General features: G+C 60.2%; 2 protein-coding genes across 7 annotated transcripts in view; both read left to right on the top strand.

Moving 5' to 3' along the window:
- The first annotated feature begins 950 nt into the window (after window positions 1–950).
- On the top strand, window positions 951–9101 carry KLF8 (Kruppel like factor 8). 3 transcript variants are annotated; one of them, XM_042807400.1, is made up of 5 exons: window positions 951–998; window positions 4148–4709; window positions 5333–5459; window positions 5589–5722; window positions 6664–9101. In XM_042807400.1, the coding sequence occupies exons 1-5, from the start codon at window positions 972–974 to the stop codon at window positions 6843–6845; spliced, it is 1032 nt and encodes a 343-aa protein (XP_042663334.1). In that variant the 5' UTR covers window positions 951–971; the 3' UTR covers window positions 6846–9101. The 3 variants fall into 3 exon arrangements, with proteins under 3 accessions (XP_042663334.1, XP_042663333.1, XP_042663332.1); XM_042807399.1 differs by lacking the exon at window positions 951–998 and adding an exon at window positions 3470–3665 and having other exon boundaries at window positions 5357–5459; XM_042807398.1 differs by lacking the exon at window positions 951–998 and adding an exon at window positions 3472–3665.
- Window positions 9102–12081: 2980 nt separating this feature from the next.
- Window positions 12082–27904, top strand: part of LOC104366275 (Krueppel-like factor 5) — a 31378-nt gene continuing 15555 nt past the window's right edge. Inside the window, exon 1 of one of the 4 annotated variants that reach the window (XM_032983442.2) lies at window positions 12082–12117. Coding sequence is in view for 1 of the 4 variants with exons in the window: in XM_032983439.2 (XP_032839330.1) it covers window positions 17114–17278 (165 nt within the window). In the remaining 3 variants the exon portion in view is untranslated. Of the gene's footprint in view, window positions 12118–17102; window positions 17279–17562; window positions 17627–17670; window positions 17702–27904 lie in introns of those variants that run through there. The other 3 variants (XM_032983439.2, XM_032983440.2, XM_032983441.2) reach the window with 3 other exon arrangements.

The following is a 27904-nucleotide window of genomic DNA, read 5'->3' as shown; positions in this document are numbered from 1 at the left end:
CCCAACCCTCCTGCCCAAAGTCACCCCAAAGTACCTGTCCCCCCCAAAACTGCACCCCACTCTGTTTTCCCATGAAGAGGCCTTTTTCCTCCCTTTCTTTTCTTTTTTTTTTTTTTGGGGGGGGGGTTACCTGCATTTAAGGCTTCACCCCAGCCCTGTATTTTCTAGGGGAAGGGAAATTGCTTTTTTTTTTTTTTTTTTTTTTTCAAAAAATAAAAGGGTAGGTTGGGTCCCACCCCCTGTTGAGCCGCAGCAGCTGAGAGTGGGGTGTCACTGGGGGGGGTGTCCCCTTGTTGGGGGCCCCCCCCCCCAGCCTTGAGCACCGGCAGCTTGTCCTGGCTGGCCAAGGTCACGGCCCTCCCGGGGCACCCGTGGGTGGTTTTGGGGGGTGCTCCATGCCGCTACGGGGTGGGAGGGGGGGATGTGGGGGTGCAGGGGGGGATGCTGCCCCCCCCCCGGTCCTGTCACGTGTGAGTGGGGAGACATGGCCCCCCCCCCAAAATGGAGGGGGGGTGTGTGTGTGCGCGCTCTGCCCCTGCTCACCGCCCAGCCATCGCTGACATGAGTTCACCAGGTCTCAGCCCCTCTTTCACCTTGCCTCTCCTCCCCACCCACCCACCGACACGATGGGGGGGGGGGGGGAGGGGGCTGCGTGGGGTGGGGTTTGGGGGGGGTGGGATGGGAGCAGGTGGGGGGCCCCCCCCCCTTCCCCAAAGCCTGCATCTGTTTCCACGGCAACGCCGGATGCGAGGGGAGCCGCCCATTGGCTGCTGATGATGTCACCGCAGGGCGGGGCACCCCTTTTTTTTTTTTTTTTGGGGGGGGGGGGGAGTGGGTGGGAGTGCCCCCACCCAAAAATGGGTGGGGGAGGGGGAGCTCCGCCCAACGCGGCCCCGCCCCTCCCCGCCCGTGGGGCCCCACCCGCCCCACCCGGCCCCGCCCCGGGGGCAGCGGCGGCGGCGGCGGCGGGGATGCGCTCGGAGGAGGCGCGGGGGAAAGTGAGTGGGGGCCTCGACCGGGGCGAACCGGCGTGGGGAGAGCCGTCTTGCGTGGGTTCTTAAAGGGGCAGCGCCCGCGGGTGGGAACGGACCTGTTGGGAGGAGGGAGGGGGGGGGTGCGGGGGGGTATTTTGGCAGCAGAAGGCCCGGCGAAGGGGAGGGGGGGGGGGGGTGGAGGGAACCGCCCCCCCCACCCCACCCCCCCCGCCCTTCCCTCCCCCCGCCGGGTCTCGCGTGGGCCCCCCCCCCCCCCCCCGCCGTGGCCGCTTCCGGGGCGGGCGCTGCCGCGCGCTTGGGAGGTCACGGCGGGGGGGGGGGTGGGGGGAAGAAAGGGGGGGGCGAGGGGCGACGTCGCGGCGCGTGCCCCGCCCTCCCCTCCCCCCTCCTCCCACGCCCTTTGCTCTTAAAGGGCCCGACCCTCCTCGTGCGTGTCGTGTATGTGTGTGTCGTCCCCCCCCCCCCGGGGCGAGGCGGCAGGGGAGGGGGTGGGGGGGGGGTCCCCGGCAGCAGGACTCGCTGCCCTTCCCCCACGCGCTACGAAAAGATGGTAACGAGGGGGGGACGACACACACGCTGCTGCGTGACACCCCCCCCCACCCGTCTCCCCATCGCTGCGGGGGGGGCTGCCCGCAGCCTGCCCGAGCAGGCTCGCAGTTTCCCCCCCCCCCCTTCCTCAGGGACACACACACACGAACTTGGCTTTGGGGGAGCCGCCCCGCACCCCCAAAATGTCTGGCGAGGGGGTGGCCCACGGACGGGGCGGGGGAGATCGTGCCGTGGGCTCGGGCAGTGCTGTTTTTAAGGGGGGGGGGGGGTGGTGCTCGTCCCCAATTCCATCCATCGCCCCCCCCCCCCCCCCCCCCAGCTGTGGGAAGCGGGGCTGAGCCCACCCCCAAGGGGTCTATGTGTGTGTGGGGGTGGATGATTCCCCCACCCGTGCTCGGTCCCCACGAGGACCACCCCCTCACTCCTCCCCCCCCCCCCCACTCAGCATCCCGGGCGGCCGCTGCCAGAGGGTGGAGCGGGGAGGAAATTCCTCGGGGAGGTGTGACGGCGGCAGGGTGTGCCCACCCCCCCCCGCCCACGGGTGGGGGGGGACACGGACACCGCGGGGGGGTGGACGGACACACGCAGGACCCCACAGGGACCGGGCGGGGGGGGGGACGGAAGGCAGCTGCCTGCATTTTCCCACGCCTGCCCCCCCACCCCCACCCCCCAAGGTCACCCCATGGTTTGGGGGCACCCCACATCCTGAGCTATTTTAGGGCAAAAAAAGGGGGGTGTCGCTATTTATTCCGGGTGGGGTGGGTAAAATAAGGGGTGTAGGGAGGGGGGCCCCCGATATAGGGTGTAGTGGGGGGACTGGTGGGTCCTCTCAGCGCCCCCCCCGCCCCTCCGCCTGGGTGGGTTTTGGGTGTAGCTGGGCTGAGGACAGAGGAATTCAGCTCACTGATGGTAGCCCCGTGGGGTGCGGGGGGGCAGCGAGGCTGGATTTGGGAGGGGGGGGTGTTAGTGAAGCCCCCTGCCCACCTCGCTGCCACATTCCTCCCTCCCCCCCCAGCCCCGCGGGGCTTTGGGGTGCAAGTCCCCCCCCCCCCCAAGTTTGGGCTGGGAAGGTTCCCCAGGGGAAAGGGTCGCCCCTTTGGGGGCCCCCCCCCCCAAAATGGAGCGTGGTTTTGGGGACCCTTGGGGGGGCTCCTGGGGGGGGGCGGGAGCATTGCTGGGGTTGGGGGTCCCCAGGAGAGAGGGGGGCGGTTGTGTGGCCGTTTGTGGGGGTGTCCCCCGTGGGGGGGGGGAACCTGAGAGCGGGGGGGGCTGTTTTGGGGAGTCCCGGTGATAGGGGGGGGGTGTCTTTGGGGGGGGGGTGTCTCTGGTGAGCGTGGGGGTGCTTGGGGGGTTCCTGGCTGTGAGTGGGGGTGATTGGCAGGGTCCCTACTTGTGTGTGTGTGGGTGGGGGTGTTTTGGGGGTACCGGTGATTTGGGGGAGGGGGTGGGTGTGTTTTGGGGGTCCCTGGCTTTGTGTGTGTGTGTTGGGGGGTGTTTTGGGTGGGTGGGGGTGGCCTGGCTCTGTGTGTGTGTGCGGAGGGTGGGTGTGTGCGCTGGGTGTGCCCCGGGGAGGGGCCGCGCGGGTGTCTGTGTGTGTGAGTGTGCGTGGGGGGGCTCCGTGTGCCCGTCTCGGGGGGTGGGGGGGGCGGGAAACGTCTCTGCTTTGCAGGCAGGTACGTGCTGGGGGTGTGGGGGGGTCCCCGGCGGCGGGGAGGGGGGTGGATATCACTGTTGGGGTGATGAAGTCCTGCTTTGGGCTGAGGGGGGTGTCCCCCGTGGCGTCTGCGTGCACCCCCACGCGTGCCCACGGAGGGACCCCCAGCAAGGAGGGGTGGAGGGGGGGTGGGGTGTGGTACTGGGGGTTCCGCGCGTGGTGGGGTTCTGAAGGGGAGGGGGTGGGGGGGATGATTGTCACGGGTGCGGCCCGGCCCCACGGCCCCTCCCTGCCGCGGCCGGGCCCTTTTAAGGAGCCCCACCCCGGGTCGAGCCAGGGTGGAGCCGCGGGGCCGCGTTCACACCTCTCGCCCGGCCCGGTGAAGCGCGGCGGGGAGCATGATCCTGCCCGCGGAGGGGATGAGCGCCGCGCACCCGCGGAGGAGCCCCCCCCGCGCCGCTTGGCCGGTGAGTGACCACGCACCCCGCCGCCGCTTAGCGCCGTTACCGGAGTGGGGGGGGGGGGGTGTGTTCGCGGCGCAGCGGCGGCGCGGCCCCTTTAAGACGCGGGGGAAGGGAGCGTGGCGGGGCCCGCCACCGCCCCGCGCTGGCCACGCCCACTCCCGCCCGGCCCTGAGGGAGGCGGGAGGGGGCGGGGCCGGGCAGCGGCACAAAGGGGGGCGCGCGCGCGCGCGCGCGCGGCGGCGGTGGGGGGGGGGAGTGGGCGGGGCTTCTCCTTCCCGCCTTCGGCTCGCGCCGCTGCCGTCGTGAGGGAACTTGGGGGGGCGCGGCCGCCATTTGCTGTTCGGGGTGGGGGGTGTCGGGTGTCTCGGGGTGTCCCCCCCTCACCCAACCGCGCCCTCAGGGCTCACCCTGCGGCAGCGATGGGGCCCTGTGCCTTAGTTTCCCCCTGTCCCCTCCCACCCTCACGGGCCGCGGGTCTCTTGCAGGGCCAGGGGAAGGCGACACCTGCCATGAGCTCGTCGGCGCTGCTGGCTGAGGGCCCCCTCGACCCGCCGGTGCTGCTGGCCGACATCAAGACGGAGCCCCCCGAGGAGCTGCTGGCCAGCGACTGCGGCCAGCCCCAGGCCGAACCCGTCGATCTCTCCCTCAACAAGTCCAAGGTGGCAGCGACGGCCTCGGCCCCCCCGCCACCACCGCTGCCGCCCCCCACCACCTCAGTCCAGTCCTCCCCCTTGCTGGTGGCTCCCCCTCTTCCCGCTCCCACCACCGTCTCCATCTCGCCCTCCGGCCTCAGCTCCACCTCGGCCATCCCGGCTGTCCTCTCGCCCGGCTCCATCCTGGCCTCCACGCAGGGCAGCAGCGGGCAGCAGATCCTCCATGTCATCCACACCATCCCCTCCGTCAACCTGCCCAGCAAGATGGGCAACCTCCAGACCATCCCTGTGGTGGTCCAGTCCCTCCCAGTCGTCTACACCACCATGCCCACCGACGGGGTCACCGCCATCACCGTACCCCTCATTGGGGGGGACGGCAAGAATGCTGGCTCCGGTAAGGACGTGTAGGGGGGAAACCCTGACATTTTTTAGGGGTGCTGGGGGAGTGTCCCATCTTGTGGAGCAGCACCCTTGAAGGGGTTCTGATTCTTTTCCACCCTGGGTTGTCCCCCAACTCATCATCTGCCACCTTTACACAAAGCCCCCCCCCCCTCTGCTCCCCAAGTGGACATGGGGAGGCCAGGGGACACACGGGGTGTGACGCTGCCTGCCTGCCACCCATCCCGCTGCTGGCAGCCTGCCTGCCCTTCCCGTGGGCAGCTCTGGTTTCAGTTCAGCTGCCCGTCCCGTGCTCCCCGCCAGTCCCTTTCCACAGGACATTCCCTGCTTCCCACCTTATCTGGGGTGGGGGGCATCACCCCTCCTCTGGGCAGACAGCTGAAAGGGACACCCCCCCACCCACAAGTCATGCCCCCCTGTATCTCTGCGCCCCAGGGCACAGGGGGCTTCTGCATCTCCCCACCTTGATTTTATTTTTTTTTTGGGTGGGGAACAGCGGGAGCAGGGGGAGGGTTGTCCGTCTGGTGCAGGGATGGGGTGTTTTTAGGGGGGTGGGGGGCTGCCTCTGTTTTCTGCTCACAAGCCTCACCCCCCGCCTCCCTCCTTGTTTCTCAATAGCTTTTCTTTCCCGCCCCCCACCAGTGAAAATTGACCCGGGCTCCATGTACCCCATGGACATGAACAGCGACAGTGAGGACAGCGCCTCTGAAAGCGGCCCGGCCCCTTTCCAGGACCTCCAGAGAGAGTGAGTCTCCTCGTACGTGCGTCCCCCTCCTCGTGTGTCCCCCCCGCCTTGCCTGTGTCCCTGGGCACCCCGTGGGGGTCTGTGGGTACGGGGACCGTGCCCTCCTCCATCCTTCCCTCCTCCCGGCAGGCCGGCGGCGCGGGGGCAGCGAGCCGATTCCCCCGACCTGAAGAAGCGGCGCATCCACCAGTGCGACTTCGAGGGCTGCAATAAAGTCTACACCAAAAGCTCCCACCTCAAAGCTCACCGGCGGATACACACAGGTGGGGGTCAGTGCCACGCACCCCCACCCCCCCCCCCCTTGCCCTGGAGTGTCGGGATCAGTGCCCCCTGCTCCCCATGGGCTGGGGGGGGTGTGTGGGTGTGTGATGGTGGCCTGTCCCTGAGCTCAGGGTGGGGGTCTTCGGGGGTGCTGGCACCCAGTGTCAGGGCTGGGGAGGCATTTTGGGGGCTTGGGGTGGCTCTTTGGTGGTGCTGCTGGGGGCTGGGGGGGTGGCCTTTGGGGGCTCATGGGTCTTTAGGGGTGCTGGCAGCTTGTGTCAGGGGTTGGGGGGCCCTTTGAGGGTGCCAGCACCCTCTGCCAGTGAGGGGGGGGCAGTCCTTTGGGGGATTTAATATGCCCTTTGGGGATGGTAGCACTCTTTGCCAAGGTCTTGGGGGCCCTTTAGGGGCTCGGGGGGGGGGCCATTTGGGAGTGCTGGCACCCGCTGCCAGGGCTTGCAGAGGCCCTTTGGGGGGCTGGGGGGGCACTGCAGGCTTTGGGAGGCTCTGTGCTGGCCCTTTGGGGGTGCTGGTACCCCACACCGTGCACCGGAGCCCCTCCTGCCCCCAAATCTGGTTATGGGGGGTACTCCTTGGGGTGACCCCAGCTCCCTTCTCCTCTACCAGGGAGGGCTCCTAGTGCCCCCCATGGGGTGTTTGGCCCCCCCACCCCTGGGGCTGGCACCCCAGCCTGTGCCGCGGGGAGAACAGTGGGTGCTGCCACCCCAAACCATGCTGTAACAAACCCCGAGGAGGGGGGGTGTGTAGGAGGGTGCACACCCCAAAATACCATCCAGGGCGTTGCTGGCAGCGTGGGTGTGGCAGCTGGCGCCGAGATGCCGAGGGGTTGGCGCGGCCAGGAAACCCTGTCTTTCTCTGTTAGAGGGTGGGGGGGGAACTTTTTTCCGGGCTGACCCCTCCCCGTTCCCCCCGCCCCGCGCAGGCGAGAAGCCCTACAAATGCACCTGGGAAGGCTGCACCTGGAAATTCGCCCGCTCCGACGAGCTGACGCGGCACTTCCGCAAGCACACGGGCATCAAGCCCTTCCGCTGCTCGGACTGCGACCGCAGCTTCTCCCGCTCCGACCACCTGGCCCTTCACCGCCGGCGGCACATCATGATGTGAGGAGCCAAAGTTCCCCCCCTGGGCACCTGGCTGGGATGGGGAGGGGAGGACAGCGGTGGAAAATGGGGGTGTATCCCCCCCCCCCCCCCGCCCCCACACACACCCCGTCCCTGGTCCTCCGGCTGCGGCGTAGGGACTGCGGGAGCAGAGAGAGGCTGAGCTCTGCCCGGCGGCGAGCAAACTGTGGCTGCTCCAGGAGCCCCACCGGCACAAGATGTAAAAAGATGGTTTCCAGACTGCTCCTCCTCCTCCCTCGCTCCCAATTTTTTTGTTTTGTTTTGGTTTGGTTTTTTTTCTGAGTTTTTTCCTCCCCACTCGCAACATCCGGAGGCTCCTCCTTGACTCCTCACCCGGGATTCACCCAGCACCGGCCTCCAGATCTGCGCATCTTCCTCTTCAGCTTCTTTTCCCCGTCTCCCATCTTGTGTGTTCGCTGTCCCCTGCCCCCCTCGCGGTCCCTGTGAGGAAAATCGGGGAGCCGTGACAAGGACAGAGCGGGGTGGGGGGGTGTGCTCTGCCATCGCCCCACGTGCAATAGTTGTCGGCCTCTTTCCTCTCCAGGAAGCCGCTGCCTCTCCATCCCTGGCCACTGCGTGTCCCTGTCCCCGCGGGAAAAGGGACCGCGGCACGTCACCTCTCTCCGCATCCTAGGAGAGGTGCTGGGGGCACGCAGGAGAGCCAGGAGGGAAAGAAAAATCAAGAAGAGGGGGGAGGGGAAAAAACCCAACAGCACCCCAGAAACAAGAGCACTGCCACCAAAAAAAAAAAAAAAAAAAAAAAAAGGAAAGGGAAACTGCGGAACGTGGAACTGTGATTTTATGGAGTTTTAAAGGGGGGGTGGGGAGGGTGGAAGCCACCAGCTCTGGGGTTTTTTTGAAGACTGTGGGACAGTTGAACCATTTCTAAGTTAAAAAAGGCAGACTGTGGCCCCACACTTTTCTTCTTTTTAATTGTAATTATTATCTTTGTGGCGTGCTTCCCCCCATAGCCCCCACCCAGTTGCTGCGGGGGCAGCCCCACTCTCGTGCTGGGTGGGTGGCAGGATTTGGGGTTGGAGCCCTGGGGCTGTTGGGTGGTGAGAAAGGGGGTGGAGTGGGGGCTGTGACGCTCCCACATCCCCCAACCCCAACAACCAGTACCTGTGGGGCTGGTTGGGGGCCGGGGGGCGGGGGGTGTGTGTGTATCTCAAAAGCTCTCTGTGAGCCCATGTGCCTTTGGCTGGGGGGGTGCTGGGCTGCCTGGTGCGCTGTGGATTTGGGGCAGAGCGGCTGGAAAGCTGCCCAGGGGAAAAGGCCGTGGGGGGGGGGGGCTGGTCAACAACTGGCTGAATGTGTGCCCAGGTGGCCAAGAAGGCCAACACCATCCTGGCTTGTGTCAGCGATAGTGTGGCCAGCAGGACTAGGGGAGCGATCATCTCCCCTTGCTTGGCACTGGGGAGGCTGCACCCTGAATACTGGGTCCAGTTTTGGGTCCCCCCCCTCCCCACTCCAGGAGGGATGCTGAGGGGCTGGAGCACAAGGCCTGGGAGGAGCGGCTGGGGGGGGGGGTTCACAAGCGATAGGATGAGAGGGAACGGCCTCAAGTTGTGCCAGGGGAGGTTTAGGTTGGATATTAGGAAAAATTTTTTCCCTCAAAGGGTCGTCAAGCACTGGAACGGGCTGCCGGGGGAAGCGGTGGGGTCGCCAGCCCTGGAGGTGTTGGGAAGACGTGCAGGCGTGGTGCTTAGGGATGGGGTTTAGGGGTGGCCTGTTAGTGGTGGGACTCAATCCTGAGGGTCATGGCCAAGCGGATTCCGCGAGTCTGCGATTTTTGGGGAGCTCTGTGTGTGTGCGTGCCCCCCGTCCCGCCGCGTGTCCCCGCTCCCCCTGCACCCCGTGTCCTTCCTTCACCTGACACGGCCCCAAATCCTCCCGGGAACCGCTCGCCTAAAGAAGGTGAAAAACCCCGAAAGGGCAGGCTGTGAAAACCCCTGGGGTTTGGGGGCTGCTCTGTTCCTCCGAGGTTTTGGGGTCACCGCCACCGACAGCCCCGTGGGACCCCCCCCCAGCTGGGGACTCCATCCCGCTGTTTTCCAAGCCCCGGGGTGGGGAGGGAGTGTTGCGTGTTTCTGTTTTGTATTTGGTTGTTTAAAAAAAGACCCACAAAAACCCAACCAAACAACAAAAGCAACATGCAATTTTAAACTCTGGAGCTGTGATATTTATACAAAACTGTCTGACGTTTTTTCTACACAGGAATAATATTGAAAGTAGATGAGTTTCCTCCGTGTGTGTCTTGCTTTGCCGCAGGGTCTGGGGCAGAGCACGGACAGCGGGAGCTCTCCTGCCTCCCTGCCAGGAGGAGAGGGGCTGAGTGGGGCAAAACGATGGGTTTGGGTTTTTTTTTTTTTTTTTTTTTTTTTTTTTTTTTTTGTTTAATAATTTCCCCTCTCCCAGGGACTGAAGAAATTTCAGAGCTGTGAAAAACGGTGGCTTTTCTTTCCTTTTAAACAGCTCCCGTGGAACACTCGCTGCCACTCGGGGCTTCAACACAGACCCCCGGGGTGATGGAGGGGGCTCCCCTCGAGCCCACACCCCCGAGGTAGAGAAAGGGGGGAGCAAGAACCCCTCTGAGGGGGCCCCCCCACCGCACCCCAGGCAGGGAGAGGTGCTAAACCCCAACCCCCCCAACATCCTCCCATCCCACTGGCGCTCCTGCCGCCAGCCAGCGGCTCCAGGGCTTGTTAAAATGATTTTTTTAAAGGCAAAAATGATTTTTTTAAAGGTAAAAGTGATTTTTTTTTTTAAAAGGCAAAAATGATTTTTTTTTTTTTAAAGGTAAAAATAATTTTTTAAAGACAAAAATGACCACTGACCTGCTGCCGCTGCCCCCCCCTCCCTGGTCCTGCCCTCCCCTGGCTGGTGGTTCCCCCTCCCCGCTCCCGTCTCTGTTTTGGCCTCAGCTCCCCCTTGTTTCAGCTGCCCCCCCTGTGCCCCCCCGTTTCCTTCCCCAGCACGTTCCCCCTTCCCACCTTACCTGGGGTGGGGGGGCCTGGATCCCCCCTCTTCTGGGCAGACAGCCGAAAGTGGTGCCCCCCCCCGCCTCAAGTCATACCCCCCCCCATACCTCTGCACCCCACGACACGGGGGGGCTTCTCCATCTCCCCAACTTCATCTTAGTTTTTGGGGGGGTGCAGCAGCATTTGGGGCGCTGTGGGAGCAGGTTGTCCTTCTGGTGTAGGGGTGTTTTGTTTTGTTTTTTTTGGGGGGTGGGGGGGCACTGTGCTGGCCCTTTGGGGGTGCTGGTACCCCACACCATGCCCCCCCGGGGCCCCTCCAGATCTGGTTATGGGGTGCTCTTTGGATGGGTGCTGCCACCCAAACCGTGCTCGGGGGTGCCGTAACAAACGCGGGGGGGGGGGGGGGTGCACACCCCAAAATACCATTTTGGGTGTTGCCAGGGGGTGGGTGACACCTTGGAGCAGCGGCTGCACAGCCTGGGCAAGCTGCCCAGAAAAAAAAAGAAAAAAAAAAAAACAACCCCCCCCCCCCCCAAAAAAGCAAACCCAAGGCGTGAGGTTCTGGCTTTTGGGTATTTTTTTGTGCCCCCCCCCCCCCCCCCCCCCCCCAGTCTTGGCGTCCCCCATTGCACCCAGGAGGGGTGCTGAGACCCGGCTGGGGGGGGGGACAACTCGCCGCAGCGATGACGGAGACCCCTCCGCCTGCAACCGGGTGACACGCAGCACCCCCGTGTCACACCCCCCCTTGCCCCCCCCGCAGCCGCCGACCCTCGGAGAGCAAAACCCCCTCAGTTCCTGGCGGGAACACGATTTGGGGGGGGGGGCAAAACGCCTTTTTTTTTTTTTCCCGCAGCAACACCCCGCAATCCCCGGGGGGTGATGCTCTTGGATCCCCCCCCCCCCCCCAAGGAAAGCAGGGTGAAGCCAAAAAGTGAGGCAAGCCTAATTAGCCTTAATTGCTCCGAGGAGCCTCACCTGCGACCTCCACCCCACACCCACGGGCCCCTTGCAGCTTCAAGCCCGTGACCTCCAGCTTCACCGTGGGTTTGCTACATCCCCGTGGAACTGGCCCGGTTGGCTCGTCGCTCCCGTGGGAGCTGCTGGTCCTGGCTGTCGTCCCCCCCCCCCCCCCCCCCTTTAGGGCAAGCGGTGCCCCCGAGCTTCAGCAAAACCCCTCGGTGGCCACCGGGCCCGTGGCGTGGGGCGGGGGGGGGACATCCAGCACCAATTGCTCTGGGTGGATTCTCTAGTGGCTTCGTGGGGTTGTGCTCGTAGCTTGGCTTTCCCCCCTGGGTGGGTCTTTGTGTGTGTGTGTTGGGGGGGGGTGGTGGTGTTTGCTCTGTTGCTCTTGCCGTTGCCTTTATTTTCGGGGTGCCCCCTCGGCATCCATCGCGTCCCCCTTGTCGTGGGTTTCCTCCAGCTTTGTGCGGGGCTGGGAGGGGACAGACCCTCTCGCAGGACCGTCCCTGCAGCATGGGGGGAAGCCCCCTCGTTGTTTTGGGGGTTTGCTGAAAGTCCAAGGCTGGTTTTTGTTTTTTTTTTTTTTTGGGGGGGGGGGAGGCAGATACCTTCTCTTTTCTTCCACCCCACCACTTGTCCTGGAAACACATCTCAGACCCTTCTTCTTCCTCTCCCAGGAAAGCCTGGGGTAGCTGCTGAACGTCCCTCCCCCGGGGCTGCGATACCCCCCCCCCCCCCCCGTGCCCCAGCACTGCCCAACTGGGGTCACCGGGGGCCTCCCCAGCTCCTCGCGGCTTTTTTTCCCCGGCCTCTCCTCACCTCACGGCCAGGCTACAAAAAAAAAAAAAAAAAAAAATTTCACAAGCCTAAAATGACTAAAATTACTTCCCAGCAAAGGCTGTGGGGGGGACTGCAGCCTGCTGGGGGGGGGGGGCGAGGGGGGGGCTGTCCCTGCTTGACTGGTGGCTTCCCCACCTCCCTGGGGTGTGCAGTGGGGCGATGCTGTCGTCCCGGGGGGGGGGTACGATGCTCATCTGTCTCCTTGCTCTGGGGTCACCCGAGGTCCCCCCGGCCGTTTTTTTTGGCCGTTTCCCCGGCGTGGCCAGGGAGGGGGGTGCCGGGGAGTGGGGGGGGGGTGGGAGGGTGGGGGGGGTGGGGGGGGGCCCCCCTCTCCCAGCCCAGCACTGCTCAGACTGGTTTAGCAAGTGGATGGGGCGGCCCGCTTTTTTTTTTTTTTTTCCTTTGAAGGGCTCCCAGGAAGGATTTGATGGCTGGAAACCTCCCCGAGGAGGAGAAAGGAAAAGACAAAAATAGGTGGTTTTGGGTTTCGGGTGAGGGAGCAGGGGCGCGGGGGGGGGGGGGTGTGTGTTTGAGGCGGTGGGTTTGCTCCAGCAGCTTTGCACGCTTTTGTCTTTGGGTGGTGGTGAAAGGGAAGCTGGGGGGAGGAGGGGTGTCCCCCCCGTTTCCCTGGCCAGTGTGGGTCCCCCCCAAGGCTCCCGCCCAGCGCTGAGGCCGAACCAGGAGCTGGTGGCCCAAATCTGGTGCGGCCTCGCCCCGGGGGGGGGGCAGATTTCAGAGAGGATTTGGGGGATATCTGCCACGGCGCAGCGAGAGGTGGGTGCTCGTGGACGGAGGGGTTTGGTGGGGGGGGAGCTACAGCAGGGTGGGGAAAAGCTGCTGCAGGAGGAAAGGAAAGCTCCGTGACCCCCCCCGCCCCCCAACCCGGGTCTGGTGGGATGTTTGATGGGACCGGGGCTGACTCCTGGGGTTCCCTTGTGACCCAACCCAGTGGTGGCTGGTCCCCCACCACCTGGGGAGGTCTGAGGATGAGTGTGAGCCCCCTCCCCAGCCGGGGACTAACTGGGGGTGTCTCTGGCTGCCAGCAGCACCTGGGACGGTTCGGGAGGTGGGGGGCTGAGATTTATCTCTCAACCTGATCCAGGTTTCCTCAAAGCTCGGAGCTTTCCTTGCTGTTTTAGCGCAAGCCTCTGTAATTTCACCCCTTGGCTCCTGCACCCTCTGCTCGCAGGTGAGAGGAGGACCCGGGTGTCATGTTATCCATGAACCCCGATTGCTTGACCCCCACCCAGTCCCAGTTGGGGAGGGGGGGGGGGGGATCAGGGTCTGGCTCCCCAGTTCTCCCCCCCGCCCCCCAGCAAGCCCCATCCCCTCCTTTGCGTTGCAAAGAGTTTTTTTAGCTACAGCCCTCGGTTTGAGAGCCCCTTCCACCGCCCCTCCTTCACCCTCTCCCCAGGGTCTCCCTTCCCCAGACCCCCAATCCGGCTTCCCCCCCCCCCCCGCGGAAGGCGACCCCATCCCCGAGGAACTCCGGGAGGAAAGCGGGGTCCCGGGAGAGCTGCCATTATCGCTGTACCTCGCTCGAGCAAGACATGCCGCCCTCGGTATTGCGTGGCACGTGGGGACAAGACGGGACCTTAGCCCAACGTCACTCGGGGGGGGTGGCGGGGGGCACCCGGAGCAAAGTGCCCGGCGGCGTTGATAGTCTCAAGGCCGTTTCCCTTCCCGCGGGGCCGGCGGCAGATAAGGGTGCTGCGGGTGGCTTTGGCCCGTCCCCGAAACGAAAAGCTGCTCCGCCTTGGGGAATCGCTGCCAGGCTGGTCTCCTCTCCGCTTTTTCATCCGGCCCCGTCGCTGCAAGCCCATGCTCTGGGGATGGGATGGAGAGGAAAAGTAACTCTTCTGACTTATAAATGTTATCATCGCTAGGGAAAACTCCCAAACTTCCCAGTTGGTAACGAAGAAAATATAAGTATTTTCCTGAAATCTTTTATCTTTGTATTAGACTTACTCTCTTTAGTTATACTTACTCTCAGTGACAGTAAATGATTAATTAAGCTGGACCACTGCATGAAGACGCATAGGGTTCTTACACCCCCAAATCATCCCTGTAAGCGAAAATAAAAAGATGGTCACATTGCTTCCTATAACACTGAACAACGTAGATAATAAAGACGAGAAGTGGGCTAAGGCCAATCCCCAAAGGAATCTTCCTGAAGCCCATGATTTTGGGGTGCAACAATAAGGTGAGCTGATCCCACTTGTAGTTTTGTAGAGCCGATGAGGTGTGCTGGTTGCCAAACTCTGGGTTTTCTTGCGGCACTGATTTGAGGGGCCGCTCTCTGGACAATCCCCATCTAGTAGGGGGGGACGGGCAGGTGTATAACCCTTGTAATGCAGGTACCCCAACAGTAACACAGCGACTAGCGTTGGGATTAAAAGGAACGTGATAAAAAGCAGCAGAGACATCCAACGATGCCCAGGAGAATCCTCGAGGCGATAACTGGGCCGATGCCGCTGAGGTTTGGGCAAGCAAAATCAGGCCAGGACACTTTAGAGGATTTTTCTTGAAAGCCGAGAGCTCTCAGCCCACCACCAATCTTGGTTCAGTAGCATTTCGAAGATGTTTGTCCACAAGAAAGCAGCCCCCAATAACCCTGTTAATAATACGACCAGCTACGGGGACGCTTCTGATTTTACTGCCGTAGGCGTACGTTCCGTATGTGCAGACCTTCTTTCCTTGTTTTCCCGTGATCCCGGAGATGCCATCTCCTGCCTTGTTCCCCTTCCTGAGATGGAATCTCAGGGGTAGTTCCTCGGTGTCTTTGTTGTTGTTGTAGGTACCAGTTTTTTGCTGTTTGAAAAAATCGAGGGACTCATAGCTCAATTACGCCTTCCATCCGTAGGCGGGAAGCTACACCCCGAAGTGTAGAGATTTCCCCAGCACTCCTGGGACTTACTACTGCCTTTTCCGTAAACGATGCGAGACTCCGAAAGAATATATAGGTAGTCAGCACACTTGACCCGAAGAAGTAATGATGCCTCATATTTATTTTTGATGGCACAAAATAATGGCCAATGAGTTGCACTTGGTACGTATAAGTGTGCAGCGTAGGGGCCACCTGCCATCTGGTGTGGCGAGTTTACAATTATCTTCTAGATGACAAGAAGGAAATGGAGGAATTTTCCAGTCCTTATTAAATTTTGATTCTGGATTGTGATATAGTCCTCAAGGATGCATAAGGTTGGCTGATCGCTTTGCGGGAGGTGGAGATGATCTTCCGTGCAGACCCTTTGAACGACTGCTGCTGCTTCTAGGAGATCTAGGTGGAGTTCTTGATTTTCTCCTCCTTGGTCTGTGACAGTGCTCAGGAAAGGATGGAGGAATGGGTGCGTTCGGTGGTCTATATGCAGCAGGAGTCCTTATCCAGGTTCCATAGCATATTATACATTCAATCACACAATCGCCCCCAAATTCTAAGCAAGATAAATGGAACCACAACGGTCTCCTGACCCAAATACCTGAATTTTCACCTGAATATCGGATAAATTCAGCAGACTTCCATCAGGCGTTAACTCTAGTATCTTCTGCCCAAATTTCTTGCATTCGTAACAACATCCCAGGGCGTTCCTCGAGGCCGTACGACGAAGGAGCGTGATGTTGCTCATCGCCTGGCTGCTTTCCAAGACGGGCTTCAGGCGTTGGTGCCACCTCCCCCCAAAGACGCGTGGCTCTGCGCGGCTTGGTGATGTCCCCCCACCTCCCTGGTGTCCCCGAGGAACCCGCCTCGTCCTTGGCATCCCCCTCCGGCAGCGGCGCGGCGTCCTTGGGCAGCGAAGGGAAGATGCTCCAGGCCAGGCCTGAGCTCTTCCCCCTTCTTGGCTTTTCCGAGGGCCCCCCATTTCCGACTGTCCCGTCCTGCTGCCGCGAGAGTTGAACTTCCCCCTTGCTCAGCACCAGCGGCTCCTGGGGGAGGACCTGGACGTGGGTCCCAAGTCTCGCACCGATACAAACCGTTCGCGTTTGTTGCGCGTTTGCGCCGCTGGAAGCCGGGGCTCGTTAAAACCCCCCTGCCCCCTCGCCCACGCTGCTTTCCCCGCCTTTATTAAGGGTCTCATCCTGCTCAGGGCGAAGCTTTCTCGCCACGGGAGGATGTTTTTAGGCCAACTCCGTTGACCCGGTGCCCTCGGGGAAGGCGTTTCCCAAGCGGCGTTTTGGAGCCGTCCCCCTGGGATGCTCACCCCCCCACCCCGGCTGATGTTTTTCGGACCCTGGCTTGGATGTGGTGGCTCCTGGCATCGTTTGAACCCTCACGGGTTTACGTGGGATCCTGCCCAGGAGGCACCAGAAAGTGTGTGTGGGGGGGCTGATGGGGCGGGGGGATAAGCACAGAAGACCCTGTGGCCGGGCTCAGCCTGACACGGTGCAGCTCCTCGGGAAGGTGCTGGGGACACTTGGGGCTGGATGTGGCTGAAGGAGAAATTTTATTTTATTTTATTTTATTTTTTCCTTACCAAAAAGGTGATTTTTAGTCCCTTGTTGCTCTGGCTTTTTACACTCCTTTTTTTCCCCTCTCTCTCAAAAAGAGAAACCCAAAAACGGTCGCTTGGTTTTCTCCACAGCTGGATAGCACTGTGCCCTCATAGCCGCACCTCTGAAACTTTTCCTTTGTTGTTCTTTTCCGTTTCCCCTCCCCAAAAGTTTATCCTTTTCCCCCTTTACTGAATCTCTATATTTTTTTGATCCTGTGTCTTTTTGTCCCCCGGGAACATGAAGCACACGCAAGCAGGAATCTCCTTGTCTCTAAAAATCAGTTTTTGTGCAAAATTCAGCCATTCATTGGAAAATGGCATTTTCTCCAACCCCACCCCCCCCCCCCGAAAAAAAAAAAAAGGCATCGCTTTTAAAAAAAAATAAAATAAATCCCTTGTTTCAGCGCTGGGGACTCGGCTGGGGCGAGAGTTTCCCCGCCGTGGGTTGTTTCGGCCCCTCTCCAGCCCCGGCTGGGGGTCCGGGGTTGGGGTGGCACCGGTGGGACCGCGTCCCGCCGTGGCTGAGGGCGAAGCTCCCGGCCACCCGCTCGCTCTCGGTGGCCTTTTATCCGCCGGTGGCCCGGTGGAGCTGCCGGTGGGGCTATCGGCGGGAGCCTGATTGGCTCGGCACGGCCTCGCCGCCGCTTCCAGGTTGGCGTTCCTCCTCCCGCAGCCCAGGTAAAGCCTTCCCGCGACCCGGCACCTGGCCTCCCAGGATTAGCAACTCGCTCCAGCTCACCTCTGCCTTCAGGTTTTTATTTTTTTTAACTCCTTTTCCCCTCCCCTTCCTTTTATTTTTTTGTTTCCCCCCCTTTTTTTGTTTTGTTTGTTTGGTTTTTTTTTAATTTTAATTTTTTAAAATTATTTATCTTATTATTTGTTTTTATTATTATTTTTTTTAAATATAATTTTTAAACAAGATTTGGTTCCCCCCCCCCCCCCCCTCCGTGGGAAACGGGGGCGCGAGGGGTGCGGGAGGAATGAGCAGCGGGCTGGTGCTGCGCACCCCGCTCCCCGAGGACGCCTCGGCGTTCACGCCGCTGAAGCCCGTCACCATGTCGGGGGAACCCGGCGAAGACACCCCCGTCTTCGAGGACATCAAACCCCCCGCCCGGCCCCTGGAAAACCCACCCGACCTGGCGCAGGTAAGGGGGAGGCCGGTGGTTTTGCCGCGGGGCAGCGCGCAGGGGGCCCCGCGTCGCCCGCTCAGGTGCACCCAGGCTGCTAATGCCTCCTGCAAACGCAAGCGTGGATTTTGACTTAATTCTGCTTTGTTTTTCCGCTCTTTGCTAAAACACCTCCGTCGCTTTGTACGCTCGTGCTTCCCCCTCCGCCGGATTTTCTCTTGGGCGTGTTGGGTTTCATTTTTTTTTTTTTTTTTTTTTTTTTTTTTCTCTCTCTCCCTTCTCTCCTGCCTTTCTTCCAAACGCCCTGTTGCCCGTTTTGGAGGAGAGCCTGGGTTTTGCTCAGTCCCCGTCCCCCGGGGCTGGCAGGTGAGGGGGTACCGAGGGGCTCTGCGCCGCTGCCGGATCCCTGGGAAAGACGTGGGCAACGAGATCGCCGTGTCTGTGCGTGATTGGGGAGCGGGGTGGGGGGGGGGACCCGGAACGGGAGGTTTATTTTCTTTTTATTTTATGATATTTATTTCTTTCCACCACCACGGCGGGGAAGGAATGCGCCTTAAAATTCCCCAGCGGCATCCCCCTCCCCTCTCTCTCTTCGCACGCCGGAGATAAAGACCCGGATAAGCGGCTTTGGGGCGTTGCTGCACGTGTGCCCCTCTTGCACACCCGTGCCCCTCTTGCACACCCGTGCCCCTCTTGCACACGCGTGCCCCTCTTGCACGCCCACCCCTGTCCTGGGCCACGTTCAAGCCCTGCTGCCCACCCCAGGCCAGGGGGGGCAAGGCTCCACGCCGGTCTTTTGGGTGACGGACCCCTCGTCCCACCACGAAGACCCTTCGGCCACTCTTCCCGGTGGGGAAAGTGGGGTGAGCCAGGCCTGCTCCCACCCCGCCCCGGTGGCTTTGACCCCTTTTTTTTTTTTTTTCCATCCCCACCCCCGGAGCAATGGGGCGAGCTGGGGGGGTGCCCGCCAGGGCCGGTGACTAATGATTAACCCCGCGCCCCACGTCCCCAGCGCCATTTTGATCAGGGTGGGAGGGCGGCTCCGGCCCCCTCGTCCCACGGCCACCCCCGCGGGGACCCCCTCGTCCCAGTCACCGCTCCTCTGGGGACCCCCGGGAGGGAACCCCCCACGGTGGGCAGCGACGGTTGGGCACGGGGCATGGTGGTGGGGGGGGGGGGGTTGGGGTTGGGCATCTCTCTGCCCGCTTCCCGGCGTCCCTGAATGCCCCAAGGGGCAGATCTGGGGCTCCGTCCTTCCGAGGGAGGTGGCGAGACGAAGGCAGCGTCTCCGCTGCCGTATTTCCACGTGAAACCCCGGCCTCCGCATTGCGGGGGGGGTAAAAATGGGGTAGGGGGGGGAAAGGGCCATGCAGCCCACCCCTGCCCCTCCGCCCCGGGTGTGGGTGGGTTCTCTGAAGCCGGGGGGGGGGTCGGTGGGAGCTCCTCAGGAAGGTGTGGGGTATCTCTAGGGCTCCGTCCCCGGTGGGGAAAAGGCGGCCGGTCCCGGTTCGGTTTGGGGAGGAGGGTGAGGTTTGCTTTTTCTCCGGCTTTGCAGCCCCGGGTGCCGGGTGGGATTAAGGCAGCGGGGCTGGTGCTCGCCCCACACCGCGGCCACGGCCACCCCGTGCCACCTCTCGTGGGGGGACGTGGGGGCGGCGAGCCCACCCATGGGTGGAAACGTCCCACGGCGCCATCCTCGCTGCCCTCCAAAGGGAAGAGCGGTGTCCCACCCCAGCTGGGCCCCTGGGGCGATGCCACCCCACCACCGGTTTGTTCTGGGGGGGGGGGAGGCAGCCACGGGTGGGCCTTGGGGGGTGGCCGAGCAGGGGTGTCCCGTCCCCCCCCTCTTTGCCACAAGACCACCCTGGGTCCCTTTTAGGGACAAGGAGGCTGGCAAGCTGCCGGGCTAGAGCTGAGCACCCCCCCTCCCTCAGCCCCTCACCGCCGCCTCGCGACTTCTTTGCAAACCCACCCAGGGCGAAGCGTTCTGGGTGGCAAAACCCTGACAGCCCAGGGCTGGACCCCACGTCTCTCGGGGAGGAGTTTGCCGTCTGTTGGCCCCCTTCCTCTTAACGAACGCCAAAGGCTGGGGTCGTGGTAGAAGAGGTGCTGAAGCAACTGCCGTAGCTGGAGGGTGGAAAAGCTGGATGGCTGCGCCTCGGGACGGGGGTTTACACGAACAGTTTTGACAAGACTTATGGAAAAGGCTGTGACCTGTCAGAGCTCCGGCGCTGGTTATCCCCCCACGGGGCATTTCCCGCTGCTCCGGCTCTCCTGACTTCTGTCTTGCTGATCTCAGGCAAAGAAAGGAGCAAACTCGGCAGCTAATCTCTTTATCTTGATGGTTGCAAAGTCGTGTCTCCCCCCGCCACCCCACCCCGCCGCCTCCCCCTGCCCCCCTCCCCAAGTCACTTTTCAAACAAGAGCGGAAAGTGGGAGCTATTGGCTGTCGAAAATTTTATTCGATCCGCGTCAGGTGGAAATGGTTCCTTTGTAGAGGTTGCGCTCAGTTTTTCCCTTTTCCCTGCCTTTTCAGCTGCCTTTCCCCAAATTAAAAAACAAACAGAAAGAGACAAGAAGAGACAAAAGGGCTGCTGAGCGAAAAGCACTTTTCCTTTCTGATTTGAGTCGGGTCAGCCAGAAACAGAATTTTCCCCTTTAAATCTCCAGAGGCCGATGCTAGAAGGATGGTGAAAAATAATAATAATTGAAACTAAAAGCAAGGCATGTCCAAGGCAGCATTTCAGAAGAGGAGGAGATGGTTCTTTTGCGTGGCTGCCAGGTACCCCCTGATGAGCAGGGGGGCTCGGGGCTCATCTGCTGCTCCCACCTTGCTGCCCTTTGCTCTCCAGGACTGATGAGCCAAAGCACCTCAGTGTTCCCGGGGGGGGGGGGGGGCTGGGGAACCCTCCCGGGATCATCTGCTGCTCGCCAGACGGGTGGCTGCGCCCCGCCGGGCTGGGTTTGACCTCAGTCCTCTGAGCTGCCCCATCCCTCCTGGTGCCACCCGTGGCTTTAGGCCGTGGTGGTCTCCCTTGGGTGTCAGCAAACCCCGTTCCTGCCCTCCCCGGGGAAAAAGGGCTGCGGTGCTGGAGAAGAACAGACCCGGGTTTCCAGCATCCTGGAGCCGTTTGGAGGAGGAAGGTGGGCGGGAAGGCGATGGGGCTTCCCCTGCTCCCCCTGCCCGACACGTGCGGGACAGGGGCCGGATCCTGCTGGGTTTTCCTGCGGCTGTGAGGAGCACGAGGTGCTGGTGAAGTGGGAGGGGGGACCCCACGCTCGTCTCGGCGGTTGGGTCTGCTGCAATGGAGGGGTGGGGGAGAACAGGGAGGGGGTGTGTGTGTGTGTGTGTGTGCTATCGGGGGTGTCATCGCCTGCTGGGTGCTGCTGCCTGTCCTCGGGGATCCGGGGAAGGCAGGGCCCACCTCAGTGGGTTGTACCGGCCCCGACTTCGGAGCTGATGGTGGAGGGACTCTGGGGTTTGCAGCAGCGCTGAGTGAGGTTGGGACCTGGTGAAGAAGCTGCTGGGAAGAGAGATGGACAAAGCCCACAGCCTGTCCCCTGGTTTAATGCCTTGCCTACCTGTACCACGAGCCCCAAGGGGGGTTGTGTGGGGACCAGTGAGCACCCAGTGGGGACAGAAGCTGCCACGGGTGACGAGGAAGGTCCCGGTGCTTGTGGCTGGGGATAGCCCCAAGCCAGCTCATCCTTCAGTGCCTCGCTTTCCTTGGGTGACCTCAAGCTGAGAAACGGTAGCAAACCGCTCCCCGCGTGTCCTCTCAGCCCAGGTCCCACCCCACAGGCAGTTTCTCACCTCTGTGCTTGGTGCACCTCCCTTCTGCCCTGCCCCAGGGCTGGGTGGGGGGCTCATGAAGGAAGAAAACAGCTCCAGCATCTGGGAGGTGCTTGAACAGATTAGATGGTATCAGGATGGTGCTGTCCCCCCTCCCCGAGAGCTTTTTCTGGCGCTTCAGATCGGAACGGCATTTCCCCGACCCCTTCAACGGCGTGGACGTAGGTGCCGTGGTGTTCCTCTGACTTTATTCCGGCAGGGATTTTGCTTCTGGTCTCACAAGAGGAGCTGGGCCAAGCATTTTTAGGTGTGCTCCAGCTCTCCGGACCACGCGGGAGCTGTTTCAACCCTGCTCCGTCCCCGCGGGGCCTGGTGTGCTGTGTCTTGCATCTCATGGGGCTGAGCCCCTGCGGCCACATCCTTGTCACGGATGTGGCTGTGAGGGGGGGAGGGCTTGGTGGTGGCTCTCTCTTGGACCAGGGATGGGCTTTCCTGCTCCCCGGTGGTCCAGCATCTTGCACAGCCCGGTTGGAATGAGGGGGTTGGGTCTTGATCAATGCAGATGTGGTTTGCATCGGGATCGGGAAGGATTCCTGCTCCATTTCTTTTATTAGCAGAGATGTAGAAATCCACAGCACAGCTGTCAAGGAGCGATTAATTTCCGCGGGCTGTCAGGATTTGCACGCAATGGGTGAATTCAGCTTTGCTGCAGGGAAAGGGGAGATGGCAGCTTTGGAGTTTTGCTCTGGACCTGCGATGAGGTGTTGTCAGCTCGTCGTGGCTGGGGGTCGCCGAGCCCGGGCATCTTTCCGCAGTTTCGCGTCGCTCTTTTTGGGCGCTCAGAGGGGACCTCAAACCTCTGCCAGGGTCCTCCTTGCGCCCAGCGCGCTCAGGGGAGGAAGGTCACGCCGCTGGATGCGGCCCCGGGTACGGGCGAGCCGCGGTCTTCAGTCCTCAGCCATCCTCTGCTCCACCAGCTGAGCAAGGAGCCGGGCTCAGGCCTCTGCCAGCAGCCCACGTTTACACCCGTGGGAGCGGAGCGGGTCGGTGTGACCGGCTGAGGATTCGGTGGCTTGGTTGCGTCTCCTTTCCGACGTGGCTGCTCGGCCCACGTCCTGCGCTTTTGCGGGGCGGCGTGTAAGTTCGTGGTTCTTCACTCCCTCTTGGGTGGCCGGGATGTCCCTGCCCGCTGGGATCCTCCCGGCTTTGCCGAAGGCTTCGACAACGTCCACGTGTTCCGCAGGGGGGGTGCAAAGCGCTGGGCCAAATTAGTTTTCAAAGGGTGCCAGCAGCCCGGGCAGGCTCGAGGGGGTGCGATGGAGAGAGGTCAAGCTAAAGGCTGGGCAAAGAGGGAGGGGGTCCCGCGATCCCCCCCAGCACAAGTCGAGATGGTAGGTTGGCAGCCGTGGGGCTGAGCCCTGCGTGGCCTCTTGGCTAGAGGGGTCTCGGGAGGGAGGGACCCTTTCGGGCTGTTCGCCTTTGGGATCGGCTGAAGCCCGATGCTTTCAAAACCAGCCCGCAGATTTGCAAGTCTGGCGGGCTTTCTGTCTGGCAGGTGTCTGCAGGGCCGCTGGAAATGAAGCTAGAACCCCCCCCCCCCCCCCCGAAAGGATGGAGGTGTCCCTCTACCCCTTGCAGGACGACCCTCGGGGAGAGCCCCCAGGCAGGACGCCCGCCCGCCGTGTCGGGGTGGGGGGTCCCACCGCCGATCAGGTCCTGCTGTGGGAGCAGGTCCAAACTCAGCGGGGAGCTTGCTGCTGCTGAGCAGGCTTTGGATTAAACTGGTGTTACCGGTGAGCCAAAGGCCGGGAAATCTTGGGGGGATCTCAGCCACGGCGCTTGTTATTTTTTTTTTTTTCTTAATCCCCCAAACCCGCAGGCTTCCCGGAGTGCGTGCGGGTGCGCACGCAAGTGCTGCTGGAAGCAGACGAGGTGTAGGATGAAACGGCTTGGCCGAACTTTGAGCTCGCTGGAGCACAATGGCTTTGTCCGGGTGGTACAAAGGCCGATTGTTCTGCTTGGGGGAAGTTTGGCTCGGCGAGGTGGGGAGCGAGAGAAAGGGACAGCGCCGAGAAAGAAAAAGATTACAGGTGTGCTGTTCCTTGCCCTCCCGCAGCCCTCGCTGGAACCTGGTTTCCACTTGCCGACATGGGAGAGGTTGCAAATTAGCTAGGAAAGCATGTTGTGGGGTTGTGTGTGTTCTTTTTTTTTTTTTTTTTTTTTTTTTTTTGTTTGTTTGTTTGTTTTGTTTTTTTATTTATTTGTTTGTTTGTTTTGTTTTGTTTTGTTTTTCGTTTTGTTTTATTTTGTTTTTTTTTTTTTTTTCCTGAACACTGAAAACGCAGGTATGCAAGGGAGGAGGAAATGAGCAGGGGACTCCGACTCCATAATAAATGCAACGGATTTCCCTTTATCGCTCTTCCTGAAAGGTGTGTGGGAAGCAAACGCAGTCATCTGAAATTACTCACGAAGGTCTAGGGTAATGCATTTCTGGCCGGTGCATCATCAACTGTGAATTTTCCCCTCTCAAACCTGTTTGGTCAGCTACCTACGCTATTTTGTTCTCGTTCCCTGGTCCAGTGAGTTCTTTTATCTAACCCATCCACTGCAAATAATCACACTTAGACCGTCTTGTTAGCTGAGCCCCTTGATTACAATATTTGCTTTTCTTGTGCTCCATTGGTGAATTACATGAGTCACAGGGTACAGTTGGTGTTTGGGGATTGGATAACTCATGTTTACAATTCAGATGTTCTCAGAACTTGAGCTAGCATGAAAACTCTCAAAAAACCCCCATGGGCTGTTTACCACATCAAAGAGGTTCAGCCCCTTCCAAGCTCAGATTGAAACTCAAACAAAGAATCTTTCATTAAGTTCAGAAATGCTTGGAGGATTCTTTGAAAATTCTGATTTTAAAAATTTATTTTTTTTTTTTAATGTGACGGGGACCTTCAAGTTTCCACCAAGGACAGGATTTGCAAGTATTAAAATGCATTTAATGACCTTGCTCTCTGTAGTATTTCCAGTACAAGCAGGAGAAGAGAATGGCAAGGAACTGGTCCCAGTACAGCTGGTCCGAAAACACAGGTACTTATCACTTGCAGGAGGAAAGGATATTATCCATCCGGTGGCACATCTGTCACATCTAAGGCAATTAATTTCCCGAATCTGAACCCATCCCAGAGAGGGCAGAGATAGGTGGCTACCTACTCACCAGCCAACCCGGCCCATCCTTTCAGTGCTGCCTGTACAACATGGGCATTTTCCATTTTGCTGCTCCTCAAGGATGCTTTGGGGAGCTGAACCCAGGGGTGGTTGGATATATTCAAATGAAACTGCTTCTCGCAGTGAATGGAAGGTTGGACGGTGTTCTCTCAAATGTGGGAATGACTCAAGGATGTGAAATTGAACGGAAAAACTGGGGCACCTCCCCTTCCCAACCGGTCATTTAAAGTGCCGTTGCTTTAGAACAGAACGCTTCATTCTGAGCACTTTTTCAATATTTAATGTTTTTGTGGCCGCGCGTCGTGCTTTTGGGAGGACACAAAACAATCAGCTTGGCCGACTGTTTGACACCGACTCTGCGACACGACGAGTGTCACAGCCCTCGCGTTTCCCAGGGGCTGGCAAACCCCAGGCTCCAAAATGCTCCAGCTGGAGCTTCTCCAGGGCTCAGCGCCTTCTCCCCAGGAACCATCCATTGCCTCTTATCAGCCTGTGCCCTAATCAGCCTCCGTTAATTAACAGCAATCGGCAAGACATTTCTATGCAGGGAAAATGTGGAAAGAGAGGGGTTAAGCTGAAGGGATGGATCTTGAGGGAACACATTGAGGCTTTCTGCTCTCAGGCTACCAGAAGGACCCTCCTGGCAGCACAGATGCTAGGAAATACGTAGGGTAGCGTGCTTGGCAGAGGGGGCTGCAGCAGGCGGAGCTGCTCTGATGTCCCCCTCGGTCCCTGGTTCTGGAGGTGTCTTCTCGGCCTTGTACTGGTGCTGCTGGGAGCTTGGAAGCAAGCCGTTGGCCCAGAGACCTACTCATTCAAACACAACGTTTTCGCCTGCCTTAGGGTTTGTTTTGTTTTGTTTTGCCAACTGGTTTGGCGAGGAAGTTGAGGGCCACAAGGACGGGTGGGATTTGCTGCCCGCCCCGTGAAACCTGACCTTGCTTTCCCAAGACGTGCACTGGGGGGGTTATTGGGTCTGCCTTGAGCGTTGTGCTGGAAAGAACAGGCTTTTTTGGCCTGTTTTGATCGCTTGCTGAATGCCAGGAGGACTTCGCAAGCCCCGGCAAGCAGCAGATGACTCACTCCGCCTTTGTCAGACCCTGCCCTGGGAATGTGCTGCTTTGCTTTTCTTCGGCTCGGGGGGGAGGCGAGGTGATGAGCGGGAGCTCCTCGATGGTTTGAGTGAGGCAGAATGAATCCCACCCATGACCCAGCTGGGGAAGCCCCCCCACGAGCTCTAACATACTCTCCCTTGTCACACTCGGTTCGGGACCCACGGCACGGGTGTGTGACCAGAGGGGGGGAGCGGGAGGGTTCAACGACAAGCTCCGTGTCCTGTGGCCATGCAATAATTAGAAGCAGGTGGATAAATTTGTCCAGGTCTTCCTGGGGAACGGTGACATCTTAGAACCTCCATCTTCTCAGAGTCAGGGCAGAGGGTGTGCTGGAGCCGAGGTTGCAACCGAGAGGAGAAACGGAGCTGCGGGTGGGCCTGCTTCTCGGTGACGGTACCAGCAGGTCTCCGAATTCTACTTTAGATTATATGCATGCATAAACTGGGGGAACGCTTGGGTTTCTGCACGTTTCGGCCAGGCTTGAAGTAGCTCCGGGCCTCCCGATCTTCCAGGCGTTGAAATAACGTTAGGTCATCTCATCTTTCCACAAAACCCAAGCAAAATGGCTGTACCAGCTCACACCACAAGTCTACCCAGCTCAGGCTCCTGTTTCCGACGGTGGGTGCCCACTTAACTTGATGGAAAACCTTCGGTTGGCTTTGACGGGCTTGACCGCAGACTTTGCTGAGCAAGAGCTGCTCAGAAATGGAAAGCTGTGTGTGATGGCACGACTCCCTTAAGATACCTCATGCCCTCCCCTCCTGCACTTTAAGAAAGCTGCCCTCCTGCCGGGGCAGAGCGGGGGGGCAATGGGTGAGGAGAGATGGTTGTCCCCGTTTCCCCACCTGCCTTCGGGCTCCATCCAGGGCCGAGGTTGCGCTTGGGAGTTCCACAGAAGGGGAAACCGGTGTGGAGCTGCTCTAAGCTGGACCAGAGCTGTCTCCAAGGTCTACCCCCCTAGTTATTTTTCAGCCCATTTACGGCTTTATTTTTGGAAAGGTTTCTGCTTGCTCTCTTAAAGCCTGCTGGAGCCCGGCCGCTCCAAACTGCTCCTCTTCCAGGCACTTGACCTTGGAGTTGGATGAGGGTGTTTTTCCTGGTTTCTGTGGCCTTTGGGATTGCTGACTGTAGTGGCATGATTTCTGTGATAAATAACCAAGGTAGATTGCCTTTGAGTGAGTCTTTATCAGCTGTCGGAGGAAAGGAATAGCAAACAGAGTCAGCAAGTCTGCTGGAAATGTTGCTGCCGACTGGCTCAGCCAAAGGCCATCCAACCTCCCAGCTGCCTACATCTGCCTTGATGGTGACTCTTGGCCTCAAGGAAAGTCCGTGTTTCTGAGAAGTGATAATTACCTCCCGTAGTTCAAACACAGGGGCAGAAAAGAGTACCAGAATGACCCTCCAGAGCAGTGTGGCTCAGCTCCTGGGTCACCTCCTGGCAGAAACCTGGAGAAAGGGTGTATCTGTCCTGCTCCAGGAGCTGCTCTTGTAGGTGTAACAGCTTCAAGATAGAAAGCTGGTGGGATACAGTCTTCCCCACGGACCCCAGAGAGAGCTCGTGCAGAGACTTCAGCTCAGATGCCCACTTTCCAGGCGGCCAGAGCTAGTGAAGATGAATCTGGCCGCGCCGCATATGATGCAGACACGGCTGAATGCTTTGAGGGCCAGCACGAGTTTCTTGGAGTTGCTCCTAACCTCTTTGAGTTAGAGCAAGTGGAGGAGCCCATCGGGGGCCTCCTGCAGCCCAGCACCCTCCTACAGAAGCCCAGAGTTTGGTTCTGCTGCCTGCAACGGCGCTTTGTTATTAACAGCCGCCAAACGTTTGGCTCTAAACGTGTGTACTCAAAAGGAAGAGTCCTGGGGGGTTTCTTTGCTAATCCCGTTTTGCAGAGAGTTCCAGAAGACTTGAGGAACAAACAGAAAATAACGTCGATCGAGGTCAATATCAAAACCAAATGATCAGAGAAACAAATATTTACTCAGGTCAATATTTAACTAGGAGACAATAAATGCTGATATTGAACCAAATCTGTATATAAATACGGTCTATTTATAATATGTGCCTTTAAAGGGGTACTGCCAGGTACTTGCCATGGTTTTTGATTGATGATTATCCTCCCCATTGTTTGCTGATTCCCTTGGAGGCCGGAGTTTCATGCAGGTGCATGTATGAGAAAGAGGCTGTACTGCGTAATCCCAGGGCCCGGACGACCGACGCAACCGTTGTCCCACGCACGCCTGTGCTCAGGGAGGGTCCCTCGCCCCGAGGAGGGGTCCCCCCTCGCACCCAGAGCGGGTGCCCTGCCTCTCCCCCATCCCTCGACACCCCCACCCCCTCCCCAAATCGCAGGGCCAGCGCCGCTGCCTGACCCGCATGGGTGAAGCTGGCGTTTTGCTCGCGCCCCTCTCCCAAAAGTTCTTTGCGTGGGGGACCAGCACAGCGTGGCAGCCGGGGCCGGCTCTGAGCGAGAGCCCGAGACCCACCTGGGAAAGGGGAGGAAGCAGGTTTGA

Source organism: Tyto alba, unplaced genomic scaffold (genome assembly GCF_018691265.1).
Source record: "Tyto alba isolate M040663 unplaced genomic scaffold, T.alba_DEE_v4.0 Super-Scaffold_5, whole genome shotgun sequence".
NCBI classification, from domain to species: domain Eukaryota; kingdom Metazoa; phylum Chordata; class Aves; order Strigiformes; family Tytonidae; genus Tyto; species Tyto alba.
This window is presented reverse-complemented; position numbering and strand designations above follow the sequence as displayed.

Bases quoted from the DNA above. Each gene is read 5' to 3' on its own strand.
- KLF8 (XM_042807398.1), top strand. From the start codon at position 3,597: ATGATCCTGCCCGCGGAGGGGATGAGCGCCGCGCACCCGCGGAGGAGC. The intron at 3,666-4,147 runs GTGAGTGACCAC...GGTCTCTTGCAG, and splicing joins CCCCCCGCGCCGCTTGGCCG to GGCCAGGGGAAGGCGACACC. The intron at 4,710-5,332 runs GTAAGGACGTGT...GTTTCTCAATAG, and splicing joins CGGCAAGAATGCTGGCTCCG to CTTTTCTTTCCCGCCCCCCA.